Here is a 21146-nt window from a genome sequence, read left to right as displayed (position 1 = left end):
TAGGTTGTTGGCCATGACAGGACTGTAGAAAAATATTATTTTTAATTCTTATTCCTGTAAATTCCTCTAAATAAATGCAGTTACTATTTCGTGTCGTTGTTTTTGATAGACAGCCAAGAATGTGGTTCAGTATGTGGTTCAGTGACCTCCAGTGGTCACCATACACTGGACATGACTGGATTTTTAATGTACGTGGAGGATATATGGGTGTGGCTTTTACAAAAGCAAACATGTGGCCACTTTTCTTTATTTAGCTCCCATTAAAAACATTAAGATTTAATGCAGCTCACAAGGTCTGGCCATAGACCGTATAAAAAGTTAAGGCACGGAGGGAAAGGCATTTGTGAACAGGAAGGAGGTTGACGTGTTTCCGCAGGCTTAGACCGGGGAAAGTTGTTTCCTGAAGTTGACACTGCGCGGATCAGTTCCACATCAAAGCTCTGGTGCTTATGTACAGCATGATTTAGACAGCTTTCACGGACTTTTGTGAGACGTGTCGTCTCGTCGGGCGGCCTCCGCCTGCGAGCTGTGTCTGACGGGAAGATGAGCTCCAAGAGCGAAGACACAGGTAATAAAAGCTAAACTTTAATCTGCTTCACGTTTAAGATTGGTTGTGAGGCGATGCTAACCTCTTTACAACACGAGTTTTTAGTAAACATTAACTTGTGAGCTTTTCTTCACTGTGAGAGAAACCTGTTGATGTTGAAGCAGCTCTGGTCAGATAACCATTTAACGGCCTATTAGCATCTTTCACCATAGGAATGAACGGGCGCTGCTAGCCGCTAAGCTAACTAACTTAGTTGTATCCAAACTGGGGTGCGGGGTCCTCTCTAAGCCCCCGAGGGGGGTCCACTGGTCCAGATCAAAGTGATTTTTAATCTGGTTCAGCCTCTATTTCACTCTGGATACATTAATTTAAAGTGAGAGTTCTGTTTCACTTATTAGCTAACGTTATTATCCTAACGATAGCATTAACGTCCATGTCCTATTTCCTACAACTAATTTATCTCTGAGTAATGTTATGCTGCTACTAAAGTAAGTAACTTAAGTAGCAGTGTTGCAACTTCAGGTCATTTGCCATGAGAAAGGTTTGCCAACTAGGATAAGCTGGAGCAACACAGCAACAAGTGTCACTGTAAAGTAACCTAAGAAAGATCCTCATTCTGCAACAGTTGATCAACCCTAAGGTTGTGTTTGGGGTCCTGGAGATCCAAAAAATATCACAAAAAAACACAGCTCTACACATCCCAAATCCCAAAAGTTCGGTAAAGTTGGAAATATATTCACAGATTCGAACTTCCGGGATCAATAACTCATAAGCAAAACGTTTTTAAAACACAAACAACGCTTCTTTACTGTTGTAGTAACAAGCTACAAGTACATCTTCACCTAAATGACTCGTCCTACGAGCAGCACAAATAACATTGGCCTCTAGGAGCGCAGGGACCAGGGACTACAAATTGCAACGCGAAAAACACATACTGCATAAATATTCAATAACTTCCCACTTATACAATGTAGTGCCCCCCAAATCACCTTACACATTCATGATATACGCCTGGCTATACTACAACACTTAGTTTCGGGAAAAAAAGACTTTTGCATACCCAATATTAGGTAGGCCTATTTTTAATATTCAATAACTACACTGTTATAAGCTGTAGTGTCTCCAATATCACCCCAGGCATCAGTGATCTCGTGTTGATGATACTACAACACTTAGTTTGTATAAATACTGTTTTGCATAATTTTGGAGAATTTTTCTTTTCAATAAATTCACTTTTATGAGCTGTAGTGTCTCCAATATCACCTCACACGTCAGTGATATCCTGCTTGTGATACTACAACACTTAGTGAGGAGAAATATGGTTTTGCATAATTTGGGGGAATTTTAATATTCAATAACTTCACTGTGAAAGTTAAGGAAAACAAGAAGAACAAACCAATACAAACAATGAAGCTACAGTTCTGAAATATTTTTTAACTTTCAGATAGAAGTTGACCAATGTCTCATTACAATTGTGGATGTATTCATTAATAGTAAGATCAGTTGTGTAGTTATATAGGAAGTGTTTGTTTTGCCATGTTTGTTTCAATTCTCATATAATTTTGCTGAACACATAAAAAGGTTGTTTCAGAGTCTTAATTTATTTTAAAGGCCATTGCTTTGAGTGTCTTCTTTTCATTGTACAGATATTTTTGTTTTGTTATGAATATAAAGATATACAGTATATTGGACAAATGATTGAACATGTTTTGATGGCTATTCTCTTGGTGTATGTTATTGTGTAAATTTAAAGACAAATAGACCAAACAAAGTGTCATAGGTCCATAGTTGCATCAGTGTGAACACATGATACGTTTACCAACATACTTCGATTCTCACCACAAAGAGAGCAAACTGGGCAACACATGTCAAAAGTGATTTTATATATTTTCAGTTATTAGTCATAAAACAAATAGAGGGTCAGACGGGATTTCCTAAATAATTATTTTTACTTTAATTAATGAATAAACTATTTTGCATTAACCCTTCTTTTCAACTTTTGACTACTGAGAAAAACTACTAAACAAAACTGTTATCTTTCTCAGAAAATGCAGTTTAGTAGGCTATATGATTTGTATTGTGTGTTTCAGTAGGTTATGCAATTTATAAAGCCTAAACCTATGGGATTTTTTTTGTTGAGGAAAGCAAGGAAGACACATTCTTATGTGCTTTAAATGCTGAAGAGATTCTTGTTCAAATTAATCAAAATAAAGCCAAAATCTCTTAATTGTGAAAATGGAGTGACTAAACTTAATCTTGCAAAACATTAAAACCATAAAAAAACATTGTTGCATAAACAACAGGATGCCATTGATGTGTGAGAGGATTTTAGAAATACTCTATAACAGTGAAGTAATTGAAGATTAAAGTTCCCCTAAATTTGTAAAAGCTGTTTTTTCTCTTAAGTGTTGTAGTATCACCTTAAGGAGACCATTGATGTGTGATGTGATTTTGGAGACACTCTGTATAACAGTGAACTTATTGAATATTAACATTCCCTCAAATTGTGGAAATGCAGTTTTTCTGTATATAAGTGTTGTATCATAACCAGAAGGAGACCATTGATGCGTGGGATGATATTGGAGACACTACAGCTTTTAACAGTTAAACTATTGAAGATTAAAATTCCCCCGAACATTGCAAAAGCTTATGTCTCTCAATAAGTATTGTAGTATAACCAACAGGCGACCCATTGTGGTTATGCTTTGATTTGATTATACTACATCGTATAACAGTGAAGTTATTGAACATTAAACCTCTCCAAAATTATGCAAAACAATATTTCTTCAAACTAAGTGTTGTAGTATCACAAGCAGTATATCAATGATTTGTGGTGTGATTTTGGAGACAATACAGCCTTTAACAGTTAAGTTATTGAAAAGAAAAATTCTCCAAAATTATGCAAAACAGTATTTATACAAACTAAGTGCTAAACGTAAAGACCAATGTTATTTGTGCTGCTTGTAGGACGAGTCATTTAGGTGAAGATGTACTTGTAGCTTGTTGTCTACTTAACTACAACAGTAAAGAAGCGTTGTTTGTGTTTAAAAAACGTTTTGCTTGTGAGTTATTGATCCCGGAAGTTTGAATCTGTGAATATATTTCCAACTTTACCGAACTAATCCCAAATGAGTCTATTTGGATTGGATGGTTATTGAGCCTAGGGCCCGTGTACATCAAAGCATTTTTGACCCCAGCTTCTTTTTTTCAATTCATTGGGAGCGCCGTGTTTTTACAACATGGTAAAAACGCCAGCACACGTTGAGCCGCTGAGCGTCTTTTCCATGTTGAGCTGCTGAGCGTTTTTTCTGGTCAGCGAGATTTGAAAAATGTTCTGCTTTGGGAAAAACGCAGCGCTGGTCCCTGTCACTTTTTACCCAGCCGTCCAAACACCACACCGAGCCATCTCAGCTCTTGAACGAAAGTTATTTCCTTGCCAGCAAAATCTCATGGATCCACGTAGGGCGAGTGCGTCCGCTCGCTCTACATGTTTCAGCTTTCTCTTCATGCAGAGCAAGGGTAAGGGCAAATATACCTAGGCCTACCTTACTTTGTGTTGACATTTTACATTCAGTAAAATATAACCTACTTGCAGCACATCACTTCCACGGATATTATGTATCATAGCAACCAAAGCGTATGTATCATGCGCCCCCTAGTGCTTCCAACTAGGCGTCTTCAGAAGAGCAGGTGGCGTTTTCAGCTGGTAAAAAACGCTTTGGTGGACACAGGCCCTTTGCCCAAAAGGAATATTTGTTTGTTCATCTGTATCACATATAAAAGGTGAAATGACCATCATCAAATGTGTAAGCGTAGTCTGTGACAAACAGAGGAGTTAACACGTCAAATTTTTCTACATATTTAGTAAGGAAGAAATTGCTTGATTTTTGTAATTATCTTTACTGTTTTTACACTTCCAGCAGTGGGATCTGTGGGACTTTGCTGGTTGTTTATTTACCAGTTCACTAATTTGAATCATTTATAGATAGGGTTCACTCTCCTCATTGATCTAGTGAACTAAACAATGTAAACAATAGATTCTGTGCCCTGTCATACACTTAAACAACTATGAATGTTGTCAGGTTGTGTCATAACATAATCCTTCAAAATACACACACACTGTTACATGACATATAGTGTATATTTAAGGGATTGTATGCAACTTTCAGACAGCTCTATCAACCACTATTTGTCCTCCTATCAAGGACAACACATTCTGCAAAGTCCTCAGCATATAGATCAGTGACATCAGATGAGCCTTCTTTTTATCTTACAGTAAGGTATTTACTTACAGGTCTTGTCTGATTGCTATCCTTTAAACCTGTTTATGATTTTCAGAGTTGAGCCTGCATGCCCAGCTAGCCGAGTGCCGAGCTCAGGCCGAACACTGGCAGGGCGTGGCGACGATCTGTGAGCTGAGCAAACAGGAGGAACTGGCAGAGCTGCAAAAACAATGTGATCAAGAAATCCAGTCTCTGCAGGAGGCTCTCAGAGGTATGTCTGTGTTTGGCTGTGGCTGAATATTTACATGTGTGTGTGATAAGCACAGTGTGCTTGTGACAGTCCCTGTGTGCACATGGTCTAATTTCACATATTAACGCAGTGTGTTTTTTGTTTTGTTTTTTGGTATTCTTTTTGTGGGGTGAAATAAATCAGAGCCTAAATCATAAAACATTTTGCACCATAGATTTAGAACGCGGTATTTTTTGTGTATATATCGCACACAAACTTTTTCTAGATTTTAAGACCCCTTTGACAAGAGGTTTGGCAGTGTTTTGCAACAAACACAGCTCTAAGAAACTTAATGGACTTTCACTTTCATATTTCAATAATGTCATATGTACTGAAAGTACTTACTGGATACATATTGAGTGTAAAGGAAGGCATTGTTCTGCTCTAACCTTGCTTGAGGTAAATGTACATGCAAGTAACATCTGACTGTGACAGGAAACCTCTCACTTTGATATGTAAAAAAACAAAACAAAAACAGGACCTATTTTTATAAGGGGAACTAAACAGCTCTACATTTATTTTGTTTTCATTTTCGTTTCCAGTGTTTGTAATTTCTAATCAAATGTCTAATATTAGTTACCCTGTTGGCTTTCAATGGGTAATATAAGTTTAATACAGCTAAAATGTTGGTATGTGGCCAAAGTATGTAATAAAAGGTCAGTAGGTAAAAGGTCAGGCGAGAACAGGGAAGCAGTTACATGAAGGGTTATGCTGCTTTTTAAAGTTAAAAAGCAGCAGTTAAAGTTTATTATATTGTTAAACCTTAAAGCCTTGCTAATAAAACAGATCATAATCTCAAATACAGCATCACTTTTTAAAAGTATTGAGGGCTTAAAGCCTTATTAGTAATCTCAACCATTCAAGCAAACCGTGTATCGTTCATCTGACTGTAGGATTAAATTGTTTCATCATTGTTTCATTATCCTCTGTTGTTTACAGAGACAGCAGCGCAGTATGAGGCCAGGATAGCTGTCCTTCAGTCTCAGTCTGTGGAGTGGAGGAGAACCAGTGGACAGAACATGGTCAGTGTTTAACTTTGTGTCTTTTTCCAAATTTGTTTGCAAGTGTTCTGTTCTTAATCCCAGCATTTGTTTTCCTCTACCTGGTAGATCAGTGGAAGGAAAAGCAGGGTGGATGCAGAAGTAGCCAGTAATCGGTCCCCAACAGCGATCACCAACAGCCAGATAGAGGGCGAGGCCACGGCATTGATGGACAGGAGGCACAACCAACCAGCAGAGATTGAGGCGGCAGAGGGCGAAGGGACGTCACTTACAGCAGAAGGGTATTTTTCACTGCGGCACTGCGACTCGGACTCGTTGTCCTCATTCTCCTTAGAGACGCCCTCTCTGCCCAGGAAGCTTCATGCTCAGGAAGACACAGACTCTCTAGTCTCCACAGGAACTTTGGTGCCTGAAGCCATCTACCTGCCGCCGGCTGGACACCGACTGGTCACGCACAGCGACTGGGATTCACTCAATGCTCAGGTACAGACCATTATATCTGGTAAGGTCAGGTTTTGTACTTTTATTGAATCACTACGTCTTTATACTTCTAAATTTTAAGAAATGTTGCCACAGTAAAATGCTAAGGGTAAAGCAAAAGAAAAAAGCATCCTTTTTTAATTTACTGCTGCAAAGTTTTTGGTCTGACCAAAAGCTTCCCAGAAGACAAAAGACTTTGTGGTGTAATGATGGCGTGGTGTGTTGGGCAGGTGTCAGAGCTGCGAGGGGAGGTAAGTCGGCTGCAGGCTGAGAAAGAGGAGCTGGAGAAAGAACTGGATACACAGACCAACCACACGCACAAACAGGTGAGGAACATTGCTCTGTAGCCAGTTGCACAAATGCACCTTTTTTTGGGTTATTACTTCTGCATATTGCACAAATCCTTTATACTGTGAACATTTGCACATTCCATCCTCTTTGTTTTAAACACTCTACAGCTCTTTTCATTTTAAAAACAGATATATTTTTGTCATTATGATTTATGACTTTTGCAGTATTTGTTTTTTCTTTTCTTTTTCTTTTCTCTTACTATGTGTTTTAATATGCACCAAAATACCAAGACAAATCATTTAATGTGAAAACCTACTTGGCAATAAAGCTGATTCTGATCATACACATTTCACTTAATTTTTTTATGTGTGTGTCTGGATGTGTATTCAGGTATCAGTTCTCCAGTCTCAGGTCCACGCTTCAGAGGCCCTCCTCCAGGATTTACAGAAATCTTTTAGCCAATCACAGAATGCAGTCCAGAGTCGGCTGGTAAGTGCTATGATGTCGATCCTACAGTGTGTTATGACTGTGTCAGAGATGGTGATTTCCTTTAAAGAAAAAATAGAACATATTGGGAAATAGCCGCCTGTCTGGTTAATTGGCCTGTGTGAGTCCACACTTTGACAAATAAATGCCTGTCTTCATTAGACGCCTGGTCAGGTTTTTATAGAAGTCCTTTGGATGGATAACACCTCCTAAAGTCCCCTGGGTTGCCAGCTTACAAATATTAAACTGCCGACTCATGTTACCTTTGAAGCACTCGGTAAGTCCGTACTGGTCCACTGATCAAAAGAATCAAAACAGCTTTTCATAAAAATTAATCCTGTCCTTTGAATACTGTCACGTGAAGTCCATTGCTCACTGTCTCCTAACTTCTGCCACACGTTTCTCTTCATCCTGCTCTGTGTTGTTGGGTATGCTTGTTTTCGTTACCTCGTTACCTAGAAAATAAAAGCAACTAAACGGTCTGTCGGAGCTAGATCAAATTAATGATTTGATACAATTTTTATATAAAGCCGTGTTTCCACCAGAGGAACTAGGAATCTTTGGAGGAACTCACTGCGTTTCCACTGCAGGGACCAGGGTCTAAATTTAGTTCTAGGGTCTTTATTTTACCCCCCAAAAAGTCCCTGCTTGTGGGGTAGTACTTTCCGAAAGAACCGGTACTTTGGTGGGGTGGGTCATGCCTTTCAGTGAATTTCTGAATGGGCGAGTAGAGGCTACTGGCTTTAAATTGAGCATGTCGGCTATTTTTTTTACTACTGCTCCTCTTTTCAACCATTGTTTGCAAACCAGTAAATCACAATCAACAGTCAAATAGCCTCAAAAGTCTCGCCGATGTCCGCCTGAGATTGTACGTCAGCATTAAATGTATCCCTCTGAAAAAACAGCCAGCCTGCAGCGGTTTGTTGTTTGTTTACAGCGAACAGCTGATGGAGTTAAGCTAAATACTGGGGCCGGAGTTGTTGTTTTAAATTTTCATCAGTCAGAAAGTTTTTACTCAGAGCTGAAGCCGGTCTCCTCTTCTCCAAAACAAGCGGTACAGCTGATTACAGAAGGTAATAAAGCTCGTTAAAAATGACGTTCCTCCGAGCTCAGGCAGACACAGATGTAAGAGCTGCAGCTGGAAATGGTTTAATAACCTTCCAAACTGTCACGATTTTATGTTTTGTGTTTCGTTCTTGTGCTGAAGTTATTTTAAGAACTTGATGGTTTTATCCAGTTTGTTATTAAATTTGTAACAAACTTTATCGTGTGTCTCTTCATTATACTCCTACACAAAAAAGCAGTTTTTAATGGTCAAGCAAAGCCTATAGTTTTTCACTGTATTCCAATCAAATCTGTTGTTCATTTATAAATTTTGCTCATGGATAGTGGTTACAAATAATGATGCCTGTGCATCCCTTTGTACGTCGTGGAGGCCTACAGCCTACGTCCGCTGGTTAATTTGCTTAATCTTTGCAGGACTTTAGTCCACAGTGGAAACAGTGGGCTGAAGGAACCTTTTAGTTCCTTAAAAAGAGATCCGGGGACTAAAGTATAATACTGGTTGAAACAGTTTGATTATAGCCTATTTCAGTTTTGTGCAGAAGGAATGAAGGCCTGGTCAATTCAGTGATTTTTAGCTAATATAAGCCCGGGCTATTAATCAAAGTTTTACGATACATGCCTTCTTGCAGAGATTCTTGCCGTGTTTGTGTGCTGGACTACAGTATTTCTTGGTGGGGAACAGTAACTTTTGGTAGTCATTGTGAGTTTGCCAGGCAACCAGCACCCAGCCAAGAAAAGTCTGGCACATAACCCACCTGTAAAACCACAATGTGTTGCTCTTACATTTCAGTTAGGGTTAGGATGGATTACACAAATGGTACAAATTAAACAAACGAGATATAACATGTTAATTAGTGAGCTTTAGAGGCGCTTGTAGGATGTGTTACCTTCAGACAGAGCCAGGCCAGCTAGCCCCCCATTTCCTTTTCTTATGCTAAGCTAAGCTGACTGGCACCTGCCTCCAGCTACATATTTCCCATACAGACATCAGAGTGGTGTTGATCTTCTCATCTAACTCAGCAAAAAAAGAGAATAACCTTATTTCCCAAAATGTGTAGATTTTACATTTTCTTATGTTTAGTTTCAGCCATTTTTATAAAAGATGCCTAGAAGTTTTCTTAAATATGTTTTTGCCATAAATGTGTAAACCTTGTGCGCGATGACTCACTCATCCATCACACAGTGAAAAAGCCAACAGTAGTCAATTGATGCCTTGGGCAAGTCTGTATAATTAACAGAGCCAGCACACAATTTGTTAACACATTATTCTGTAGGAGTAGGTGTTCAAATGAGCATTCGTGTGTCCAGGCAGAGTTGTCATTTTCCCAGAGGAAGATGTGCAGTGAGCTGTCCAGACTGAAAGGAGAGGAAGTTGAGGATGAAGGACCAGAGTCCAGCTCATCATTCCCACCAACACTGCAGGTATGAGTATTGTTCTAGGCTTTCATTTACAGTGCATCTGCTCCATGAGTGCTGCGGCAAAGAAAACTCACTTGGGATCCAGTTTCTGAAAACTCAGATGTACATGCACTGTAACACAATTAGTAAAATCATTGTATTTTACAGTTTTCACATCCCCTTTACTGAGAAGAATAGTTTCACATCGCATTGTAAAGGGAACAGAACCCTGTATCTGTTCATTGGTGACTTCCCTTTAGTTTGGTGCTGTTTTTCTTCATTTCAGAATTGGAAATGATTCAAACGGCTCCGGTATTTATGTCGTTTACCTTTTAAGAGTATGAACAAAGGTTCACTTTTGTTCCCAAGTTGTCAGTGCTCTGGCTCTGGAAGTATTTTGGCCATCTGTTGGTAGTGTAAAATGTTTATTTCATGCGGTATAGGTGGTTAGATTGTGTCTGTGCTTTGACAACGTTTATGAATAGTAATGGTGACTCTAACGTGCAGGGGGCTCACTGTGAAGAGCGTCTTCGCATTGAGATTGTCAACCTGAGGGATGAGCTGGACACCCGGACAGAGGAGAATGGTCTGTGCATTATATTATTATTTAGGGCAGGTTTTCAACACCGACAGTCTTGACAATGACACATTGTTTATTCTCTCTTTACCTCTTCCTGCCTGCTCCAACTCCTGTCGTCAGACGTTTTGGAAGGTGAGTAAATGTAAACATGTTTTATTATTAGTCTGGTAAACCAATTAGTAGGTCTTGTCATTGGTGTAGGGTTACATTCACCTTTAACATTTGTATCACTGTGGTGAACCAAGATGTAATAAACTGGAATTTTCCTTTTAATAATACACAGCAGTGTTTCTGTAGATGGTGCGGTGAACTCCACAGTGATCTTCTAGCATAAACTTTAAGCCGCCTTGTTTGCGATTGTGTGTGCAGTCCAGCTGTCTAGTCTGAAGACAGAGACAGAGAGGATCCAGGCTCAGAAGGACCAATTGCAGGCTGAACTACTGGCCTGCCGCACTGAACTGGAAGCCCTGCGGGTGGCACTCTCTCATGTGCAGAACACCAACAAGGCCATCATTAATGATAAGGTAAATCCAACCTGCTTTTTTAGCTACAGTGCTGTTATTTGTACTAGTGATGATTCCTGTCTGTAATGGTTATTTAAAAGAATCTCTACAAAAGGTTCAACTTACTTGTTGTAAAAGCTTTCAGCCACCCCTTGTGGCCTTCCTCAGCAGATGGAGTTGCTCAATTTCCATCCTTGAACAGAAACGAAGGTTACAATCTCACCCAAATACTGTATGACCGTGTGACTGAAAATCCACACTTAGGTCACATAATGACAAATACACATTCTCCATGACAACTGAGCAACTCCATCCACTGAGGAAGACCAAGGTATGTGGTTAAAAGTTTGGGAAACAGCAATTAAGTTGGACCTTGTGTTGAGACTTTTTTGTCAAGTCAAGAATGATCCTTCAAGATCAATTATTAATTGTGGTTATTGGTCCCATAAGGTCCCATATTATTCAAATTTTCAGGTTCATACTTTTATTTTTTTGTCTTCTAGAAAATGTTTACATTTACAGTACAAAAAAACTGAACTAATAAACTGAAACATAAGTGGAAAAAATTGAAAATACTTACCTTTCCTTCATAAACGTAAAATCACTTTCTGCGAGACATACTGAATAAGGGTGCTGAAGGGCTGGAAGAGGTCCTATGCTGACCAGATCCATTCATGACGTCAAGAATGGAGAGAAATTCAAACGGCGTGTTTGCACACACATTTACTGAAAGACTGAGCAGGAGACAATTATGTTGTATTTCTTTTGGCGGTCTTTAGACACAGCAGGGACATTTACTAGGGGTGGAAATCACCAGAGGCCCCACAATACGATATTATTGCGATTTTAAACACATTGCGATATATTGCAATTTATTACCTTTAATCCCAACTTCAAATTATGTCCCCAAAGGAAAACTCTTTTTGTCATGGACTGAAAAAGCAATTGAATTTATTATTATAGTACCAAAAAGTAAGATTCTCATGTACAATCGATTCTTGACGTCCATGTATCGATACAATATTGCCACGGAAAATATCGCAATACTATGCTGTATCGATTTTCGACCCCACACCTAATATTTAGGTTGAATGGACATTGTCAGTGCATTTTGCATAATGTGGGACCTTTTTTAAGAATAAACTAACTGAACATGTGCACCTCGTAGTATAAATAATGACATGAATTATTGTTAGCTACCGTTTCTCTTGTTGGTACTACCAGTAGGAGTTTCCTAAGTAATAGATTTTCTAATCTAGCACCTTGTTATGATGACGTTAATAATAATAATATTAGTAATAAATAATAATGCGTTTTATTTATCAGTGCCTTCCAAGTCACCCAAAGACACTTCAAAAGTGAGTGAAAAAAATAAGGATAAAAGGCCAAAAAGGAAAACAAGTGATCAAATACAACTAATATACATAAAACGAAACACAGAATACATTGATAATATACATATTACAAAGCTGCAGGAAAGGTTAATCTATACATGTAAGATTTCAGTATAAATTTAAAATATTTGCACTGGTGCCAAATCTGGGGGAGAGCACTCCAGAGGTTAGGGCCAGCCACACTGAAGTCCGTGTCCCCCATAGTGCAGAGCCTGGAGTGGGGAGTGGAGAGTATATGGGTGTACGGATGGAGAAGAACTGATAAAAAGGGCGGTGCTAGGCCATGGAGAAATTTGTAGACGAGAAGTATTTTAATGTGACCGTTTTCTCTGTGGCTGTCAGGAGGCCCTGAAGCAACAGTGTCTGGAGCTGCGTAGCCAAGTGATCAGTCTGCGCTCCCAGGTCGACACCAGCCAGACTGTACAGAGGGACTTTGTTCAGCTCTCCCAGTCGCTGCAGGTAAGAAGCAGCATACGGTTTTAGAAGTTATGGGAGTGGAGGAGTGAAATATACTGACTGAAGGAAATTGCAGGAACAATTTTTCTGAGGTGACCCAGTAGGACTTTCACACTATCAATGACAAATTCATATTTTACTGACCCCTCTCTCCCCTTCAGGTGAAGCTGGAGGTAATCCGACAGGCTGAGAGTCTTGAACAAGTCAAGGAAATCCTGGAAGGGGGAGTCAGTGAAGCTGGTTCGCCGCCTGCGGACGCCTCGTGAGTTATAGTCACATTGGAACCAAAGAGCGCCGACCAAGATACAGTGATCAATAAGGACCAGCTAACCATCGGCACATGAAATACTGTCGTGACCACTGGGATCTTCACAGATGGTGCTGCCAGCACTTGTAACACTGGATGGATACTCCTAAAGAGACGTTATTTTTGTGTTTGTTTCAGAAATGATGGTTTGGTGTCAATGACCGAAACTTTTGCTTGGAGACCAAATTTATTTTTGATGAACCGTTAATGCTTTGGGGACACTAAAAACATTTCTCACACCCTTTTTCTTGCATCCAGTGACATGTTTATTCCTGTACTAATACATACGTAAATGTAGTCCTTTGATAATACTGACATGACTCCAGCAAAACACTCACTTGCATAATTGATATGCAAACTACACGAATGTTTTCCCATGCAGACTTTGTTTTGCATCTTCTTTGTGAAGGAGGATCTCTAAAAGCAGCAAATCATAGTGCAATAATGAAATGATACAAAGTAGAAAACTCCTAAATTAACAGAATTTCACAGGGGATTTTTATTTACCGCATTAATTTGTCTTTATTTTATCTTAGCCTTGTTAACCATTCTTATTATTACTACAACCATAATCACTTTTAGACTTAAAGCTAATTTATGATTGTGGGTTAGGAAAGAAGCTAAGTAAAAATCAGTGAAGAAATGTGAATGTGTAACATCTTGTCAGTTTGTTTTGTGTTAATACATTATTAAAAGTAAAGATGGTCACTTTCTTTTCTTCAACCTTTGAGTTTATAAGTAAATAAGATGATACAGTTTAACCCTTGGCTGAGAACAGAAGACCAGGACTTAATATACTCTATAATTTGATTTAAATTTAACTTGTTTGGAAATACATGCATGATGTTGAAAATTTAAAACAAAATACAGCGGCAGCACCACTCTACCAACTTGATATATGGAGTCACGTGTCAATTTTACAATATAGTTACAATATAGAACGTTAATGCTACACAGCCGTAGAGACACACTGGGTTTACGGGTTATTGATTACATTATAGTTCCTGTTGTGCTCATACAGAACCTTGATTAAGGTCAGGAAATGGTGCTAAACACTGACACCCAAGTCTGATGATTTCTTTAATACATATCTTTATTCTTTAAGAATAGAATCAACACAATAGTTTTAATAACTCTTCTTACCTATATATTAACTTCAGTACATACACAGAAAAAATATTTTGCAGCATTCTTGGTGTATTTTCAGATGGCTGTTTTCTTCTGTATTCATGCCACTTGCTGTTTTGATCAGGTCAAGTGACTTTTGGCAGCTCTCTCTGGGGAGCGCTCAGCCTTTTCTCTCCACCCTGAGTCTCCGCTCTCTCTGCTTCAGCCGCTCTCTGTCACACTTTACCGCTAGACTTTCCCTGGATAGGAAAATGCGAGCTTGTCAGTTGTATGGTAATGACATTGTGCTGAGGTTAAGTAAAAACATTATGAGCGAATAGTCCACTAACAAATAACAATAATTTGTTTAAAGGAATATTTTTTGGAACAGTTTGGGGGGGGGAAAAAAAGAAGTTTACTTGTAGCCAATATCCGGCTAGTTTAGCTTAGCGTAGCTAAACAGCTAGCCTGTCCTGTTCAAACAACTCTGAAAAAGCTTGTTAAAGATGTTTTTAAATTTGTACCAAAACCAGCGTTGGTTCAAGAAATGGCTTGATGCAACAGCAGAAAAACAATAAATTGATCGTTTAAACACGTTTTTGAAAGAAATAACATTACATACATGAATTAAACAAACCAGGTTACCTATAATGTGTTAATTAGTGAGTGTTAGGGGTGCTGGTTGCTACCTTTTGGACAGAGACAGGCTGCTGTTTCCAGCATTGATGTATTCACTCGGCAAGAAAGCGAACTAGCTAACTTAGTAATTTCCCAAATTTACATCTTATATAGGCCAACTTATTTTAGTCCGTTATTGAGCAGTGTCACATAGTGGGAAAAATATTGCACTTTTCAAATGTATTAGCTAAACTACAATATAAAATGCAATTCCAGTTAAAATCCACACCTTGTGACAGTGACAGGTGAGAAAATCTAAATGTTGAAGCATTTTTTTTATGTGAGCAATGTCCAAAATAATGATTTCAAGGCTGCTTGGGTGCCTCTTATGATCACAACAGCAAGCGAGCTACATGTGTCTGAGAAATAATACAACATAATCCATTTTGATTATGTTTTACCTTGCTACCAAATTGCACAATATTAGTTTGATTACAGTAAATGCATAGTTAAAGCAGGATAGTATTTTACTTTCAGAGGATCTACAAGCTACTTCAAACAAGTAACATAACATTTCAAGCTTCCAACAATAAACCCCAGCTATGTAATACTATATAGTATGCGGAGACCAATTACTTGCACAGCCAACCAAACTGATCACAGCTACACTCAGGATTCAAATGTATTAGGCCGCAGACAAAATCAACAAAACACACACATAACAGACATTTTTTCTTTGACAGAGTAACTTAAACATGTATAATACCCAGCAAGACGTGCATGATGCAGCGTGCTTAAGCCTTTAGCGTCAGTCAGGGGAATACCTTGTTTTGTTACGGGGGTATGGAGGAGAGGGAAACAGGTTTAGGCTGGATTGTCAGAGAGGGAACGGTGAAAAAGAGCATCCAAGGAGAGGATAATTAGATAAATGTCATCAGAGTCAACAGAGATTAGAGGAAAGAGGGTGGGAGATAATTAAAACTATAAGGAAAAAGGAAAGAGATTAAAACAACAGTTAAAATACATTAAATGGCATTTAATTGGGAAGTAACTTATTCCATTAATCAATCATATATTCCTTAAAAACCGATGTAAAAGGAGACGGTGGCATAAGTTCAGGTTGAAATGTTAAAGGAGAGGGATGAAACCATGTGTTCTTAACATTTGTACACGTGGTGTATATTTTAATAGTAGGTCTGGCATCTGAATAGAAGGATGTGTACACATTTATAGCCCAAGCATGAGCCGACTCCCACATAGTGCTGCATTGTATTTAACACAAATGCACGAGAGTTGAAGAAACATTACTTAGACTGTGTTATCATATTTCAGTTCAGTAAGAACATAAGGTTCTGGTGCACAAGCCCATTGTCTTCATTACACATTACTCATCAACGTGATGTACTGTAATGAGAGTGATTTCTGTATTCTCCAAGTGTTGGAGCCTAATTTATTGTTTTATAGTTGCTGACTCATAACTTCTGCACCTCTAACAGTTCCTATAAAATGTTTCACAAAATTAAATATGCACGATATGCACCAGAGGGATTAATGTAAGCTTTTAAAATGGAAACTCTGTATGCGGTTTATTTGCCCGATTACATGAAAATCATCCCAGCTTTACCCTGAGTGTGTTGAAGCAGCACACACACCAATGAATGATAATGTGACCAGCACCTGTCATGCCCAAATCCCCTCCAAGTATTTTTTACACACTATGAACCACCCTGATAATAATAAAAGAAAAATGGAGATCAGGTCACATGTTTATCTTACCCTCCAGGTATGTGCGAGCCACAAACTTGAGAAGCTCATCAATGAGGATGACGGGGAAGGAGAGCTTCAACACCATCATCCACTGTTCAACGTTCAAGTGGGTAAGCTTGAAGATCATCTGTGGACGAGAGCAGCACCGTGTTAAAGATGCCAAGATGCACAACTTCTAGTAAGAAGCAGCTGTATATTAATTATACAGACACTATTAACATTAGTGCTAATGATCAGTTTAAATGTCTGTATTATTCTGTGTATTATTATTGTGTTTGTTACTAACTGTGACCACTTGAGATCAATGAACATCAGATCCAATTCATGATCATTGCTTCAGTTTGGTCTCTTAAACTTATTCAAATGCCGCTTTCCAGACTGCTTGAAACTGGGAAATGTCCAATTTGAAACATCTTACTTTCAACCTCAAAGCTTTCCAGGTGCATGGTGATGCCTGACGCCGATAGTGAACGAAAAACATGGCTGACAGTGACAAACTCTCAAGTGTACACCCAGTGGCATCCTCAGCACTGCCTTGGTTTAGTGTAACCAGCTACCTAGCAACATATTTCTACATCAATTTACACGCATTTTTTACTATATGATAGTATTTATACTTTTAATTAAATACATGCAAACATGCTTTAAATATGGAACGTCAGCATTATGCTGTAACTGGGAACTGGGAAATTTCTGACCTCCGACTAGAAAAAGTACTATGGAACGTCAGATTTCCTACTCTGAGAAACTCTGAGAGAAAATATGTACCCCGACGTCACACAACAATGGTAGCTCCCATGGAAGCACACATTGTAAATGGTAAACCATAAAGTAAAAGGCAAAGTAAAGTATTAAATTAAAATAATACATACTAGTAGTATCAAATAGTGAAACTTGTTCTGCATTGATGTAGACATATTTTGTCAATGTTATTAGGTAGCTGGTAACAGTAAACGATCTCTGAAAGTCATCTTCTCTACCCAAAAGTTATCCAGGAAAATGTTGAAAATGCCCAGAAACGTGAAAACATTTGGAAATATAGCAACTTTTGCTGACTTTTGAGGATTACCAACTGATGTATAATGTAGCTAGAAGGATACACAGTTAACGAGTAACGTATAGTTAATATACAGTAACAATAATACAATCTTACTTCTTTGTGGAGTCGCTCCCTGCAGGCCATTAGAAAGAATGCAGGTTTAAAGCACTTTTTCATTGGCTTCACTTTTCAGAACCGGAGGTTCCTACTTGGATTTATTTCAACAATAAATAACATATTCCACTGAAAGTATTCTCTGAAAGGTTTTGTTAGATAATGTTCTTCACCCAGAATTGTGCAAAGACATTCAGAAACAGTTGCACCCATTAAGGAATTCACAAAGGCCACGCAAAGCTGAGCAGCTGGTTTGTTTGTGTGCCACCTTAAATGCCACCTATGTTAGTAATTTGGGGCAACTGAGCGCTGCGTTGTCTGTAAGCCATGAGATTGTGAGAGAGAGCATGGTGTGTGTGAGGGAGGAGTGGAGGGAGATGGACGTTTGTTTTGTAGTGCAGGAGGCCAGACTTACGGGCAGGGGGTCGACGTAGATGATCATGAAGTGAAGGGACATGGAGAGGGTCATGGCGGCCACCAGCCAGCCGTTGCTCCAGGGGGGCATGCGCATCAGGGACTGGTTCTCAGACAAGCTGGGGTGTGGGTAGGAGGAGGAAGGTGGGGTTGGATGGGGAGGCGGAGGGGTACGTTAATGCAGACTGAAAATATTCAAGGTCATATGAGTGTGTGTGTTGAAGTGAATGTATGAAAAAAAAATGTGTATGTATATGAGCCCTGATACATATGTGGTAAATACTGAAGGAAGATGTCCTCATATTGTGTATCGTGTGTATTGTTATAATCAGAATCATAGTTGCAGTACCATCCTTTTTTTGTTTAGGTCTGATTAAACAAGTTGTTCCTTCAATACCACAGTGTAAAAATACACTGTACAAGTAAAAGTTCAGCAGCAATACATAAGTAGGATCAGCAAAATGCATTCAAACTAACAATACTCAATACAGAAAAATGGCTCCCATGTTCTTCCACCACTGAGTAAACTACGTAGCAGTTAAAGAAGTATTTAAGTAAAAGTACCAATACAACAATTGACATGACATTATTAGATTGTAATTACCAGTCCATTAATATGTAAGCAGTATTTTACTATTTGCCAATTAAGATGGAGCTAGTTCTAACTTTTTCTATTGAAGATTAAGTAGTCCAGTTCTTTCCAACCTTGCGGTCAGACCCCCTCCTAAAGAGTCACAGGATAAACTGGGGGGGTGATTAACAGGGTAGCAAATTCTCCAATATTTGCTTTTTTGGCAAAATATTTCATTATTTGGATTTGAAAGTCCAGTTCTTGAGTAAATGTTCTTTGTTACTTTCACCACTAGGGACAATATCATCTATTGTTATTGTGTTGACGTTTAGTGCGTTCACAGTGCAGTCAGACCTGTTCAGAGCATTGCACATCTCGATGGTGACCAGCACAGACAGAGCCATGGTCATTGGAGGAGCTGCCTCAAACACCTCGCAGTGGATGCCTTCAAAGTCCTCGTTATCCTCACTGCACTGCATGAAGTGTGACTGGCAGGGAAGACAGAAAAACAAACTGGTATTCACTTAAGTCTGACACAATCTCTGAGGAGCTTAGTTACACGCTGTGAGATGATACCGCAGATGCATAATTTGTAGGAAAAGTTAACAATTAACAAATGACTAAATAATGTTAAATACTAACCAGCTGGTGGAAGGTGATCATTGGTCCTTCGTCACAGTATAAGAACCACCAGGCAGCTGCTGCGACAGTGGCAGCACCAACGTAGCCTGGAACAGATATTACCATGTTAAATAAGAAAGTCCTTCATCCAAAGAAAGAAACTATTTATTCAAGGAACCTGTGACAGCAGTTCAAAACTAAAAATCTTGAATAAACCTGTGGATGTTACATGTATAACTTCTGCCAGAGAGTTTTGATGACGTTGTTAAAGAAACCAGTGTTCATTTGCATACTCAGAGTTCTTGAGATGAAATTTACAGCTGCATTTGTGAACATTTGATTCTCATGTGGCTGTGGTGTTCTTTCAAAAGACCAGATTGTCACAAGTTGTTGGAGGCCGTTTTAGACAAACTAAAAAGGAAATTGCAACAAGCAAGTGCTTCAACCACTATGGGATGAAGGATTTATTGGCGGTATCAGTAAGTATCAAACCAAATCAAAGTGTGACGACAGGACAGATTCAGATCATAGATAATATGTCCATGTTCCTGCACTCAAGTGCTTCATAAGATCGTAAGACAGAGAGAGAGTGAGAGAACATAATGTGCTGTACCTCCAATGGCCATATATCTGAAGAAGAGCCAGCCAGAGATGAGGGGCTCTTTGGGGGAGCGGGGTGCCTTGCCCATGATGTCTAGATCTGGAGGGTTGAAGCCCAGAGCTGTGGCAGGCAGACCGTCAGTCACAAGGTTGACCCACAGCAGCTGGACGGGGATCAGAGCCTCAGGCAGACCCAGGGCAGCGGTCAGGAAGATACTTAAGGAGAAAGCGTGGGAAATAATTTTCTTAGTTCAACACTGTCCCTCTTCTTATCTGTCTAGATATGATTGTGTGAGGGTGTTGGTGATTTCAGTGTGTTCATGTCTGGATACCAACCTAAGATTTGGCTATACTATTCTATTTGTTTTCAACTGTGGTAGAGATTCATTGGTGCTTTTCATATCTACAGGGGGATTGGAAAATCTATTGATACCTTTGCTGCCATCTTCACAGGCAAAGTGGCGGCTGTAACAAGCAAATTCTCTAAATCTCTCAAAATCAACCATTCTATTCCCGCCCTGGTCAGCTCCCACTGTGTGAACACGGCACAGGAAAACCTATCATGTAGCAGTCCTTATACATGTCTCCCTCCAAGGGAAATGGCGCAAAAGGCTCAACACCAAGGCTAACATGTAGCAGTCCTGCTATATCTGTTGCTCTTCCCTCCCAGGTCAATGGCACTTCACTCTCCTCGTTTACTCCTCTCACAGAGAACGAAGTATCAGAACTCCTGACCCATAGCCGTCCCACTACATGCCCACAGGACCCGATTCCTATGAATCTCCTCTAAGCCATATCTCCTTCTGTGGTCCCGGCAATCACTCATGTGATAAATACTTCTCTGGCTTCAGGAACCTTCCCGACCACTTTCAAAAGGGCTCGGGTTAAACCCTTGCTCGAAAAGCCCTCACTTGACCCAACTCAAGTTGAGAACTATCGGCCAGTTTCTCTTCTGCCTCCACTGGCAACCCATGGCCTCCAGAATCAGATTCAGGTCACTAATGCTTGCATACAGAGTGACTACAGGATCTGCACCTATCTACCTCAGCTCCATAATACAAGTTTACGTTCCTTCTTGGCCAATAGGCTCTTCTAACGAACGCCGCCTGGCTCTGCCATCCCTTCACACAAAGCAATCCCAGTCCCGGCTATTCTCATCTGTGACACCACGATGGTGGAACGAGCTACCACACGCCATCAGAGCAGGGGCGTCCCTCTCTAACTTCAAGAAGCTCTTGAAAACTCATCTCTTCCGAGAACACTTCCTCTTATAAC

General features: G+C 39.5%; 2 protein-coding genes across 7 annotated transcripts in view; one reads left to right on the top strand and one right to left on the bottom strand.

The window, feature by feature from the left end:
• Nucleotides 1-338: 338 nt before the first annotated feature.
• rabep2 (rabaptin, RAB GTPase binding effector protein 2) lies at nt 339-13731 on the top strand. Its single transcript, XM_046074888.1, has 12 exons — nt 339-568; nt 4886-5041; nt 5999-6081; nt 6169-6543; nt 6771-6866; nt 7222-7320; nt 9691-9804; nt 10288-10366; nt 10481-10492; nt 10730-10884; nt 12600-12716; nt 12875-13731. Exons 1-12 carry the CDS (start codon nt 544-546, stop codon nt 12977-12979), a joined length of 1416 nt encoding a protein of 471 aa, XP_045930844.1. The 5' UTR covers nt 339-543; the 3' UTR covers nt 12980-13731.
• Nucleotides 13732-14095: 364 nt separating this feature from the next.
• atp2a1 (ATPase sarcoplasmic/endoplasmic reticulum Ca2+ transporting 1) overlaps nt 14096-21146 on the bottom strand; it is a 24258-nt gene continuing 17207 nt past the window's right edge. For all 6 annotated transcript variants that reach the window (XM_046074848.1, XM_046074840.1, XM_046074857.1 and 3 more), the window contains 6 exons: nt 19885-20087; nt 19293-19378; nt 19005-19138; nt 18081-18198; nt 16522-16639; nt 14096-14387 (listed from right to left, as the gene is read on the bottom strand). In XM_046074848.1, coding sequence (XP_045930804.1) covers nt 14377-14387; nt 16522-16639; nt 18081-18198; nt 19005-19138; nt 19293-19378; nt 19885-20087 — 670 coding nt within the window. In that variant the 3' untranslated portion in view covers nt 14096-14376. The remainder of the gene's footprint in view (nt 14388-16521; nt 16640-18080; nt 18199-19004; nt 19139-19292; nt 19379-19884; nt 20088-21146) is intronic.

This window comes from Micropterus dolomieu, linkage group LG02, assembly GCF_021292245.1.
Source record: "Micropterus dolomieu isolate WLL.071019.BEF.003 ecotype Adirondacks linkage group LG02, ASM2129224v1, whole genome shotgun sequence".
NCBI classification, from domain to species: Eukaryota; Metazoa; Chordata; class Actinopteri; order Centrarchiformes; family Centrarchidae; genus Micropterus; species Micropterus dolomieu.
The sequence above is the reverse complement of the archived record's forward strand: the minus strand, read 5'-3'. Positions and strand labels throughout refer to the sequence as shown.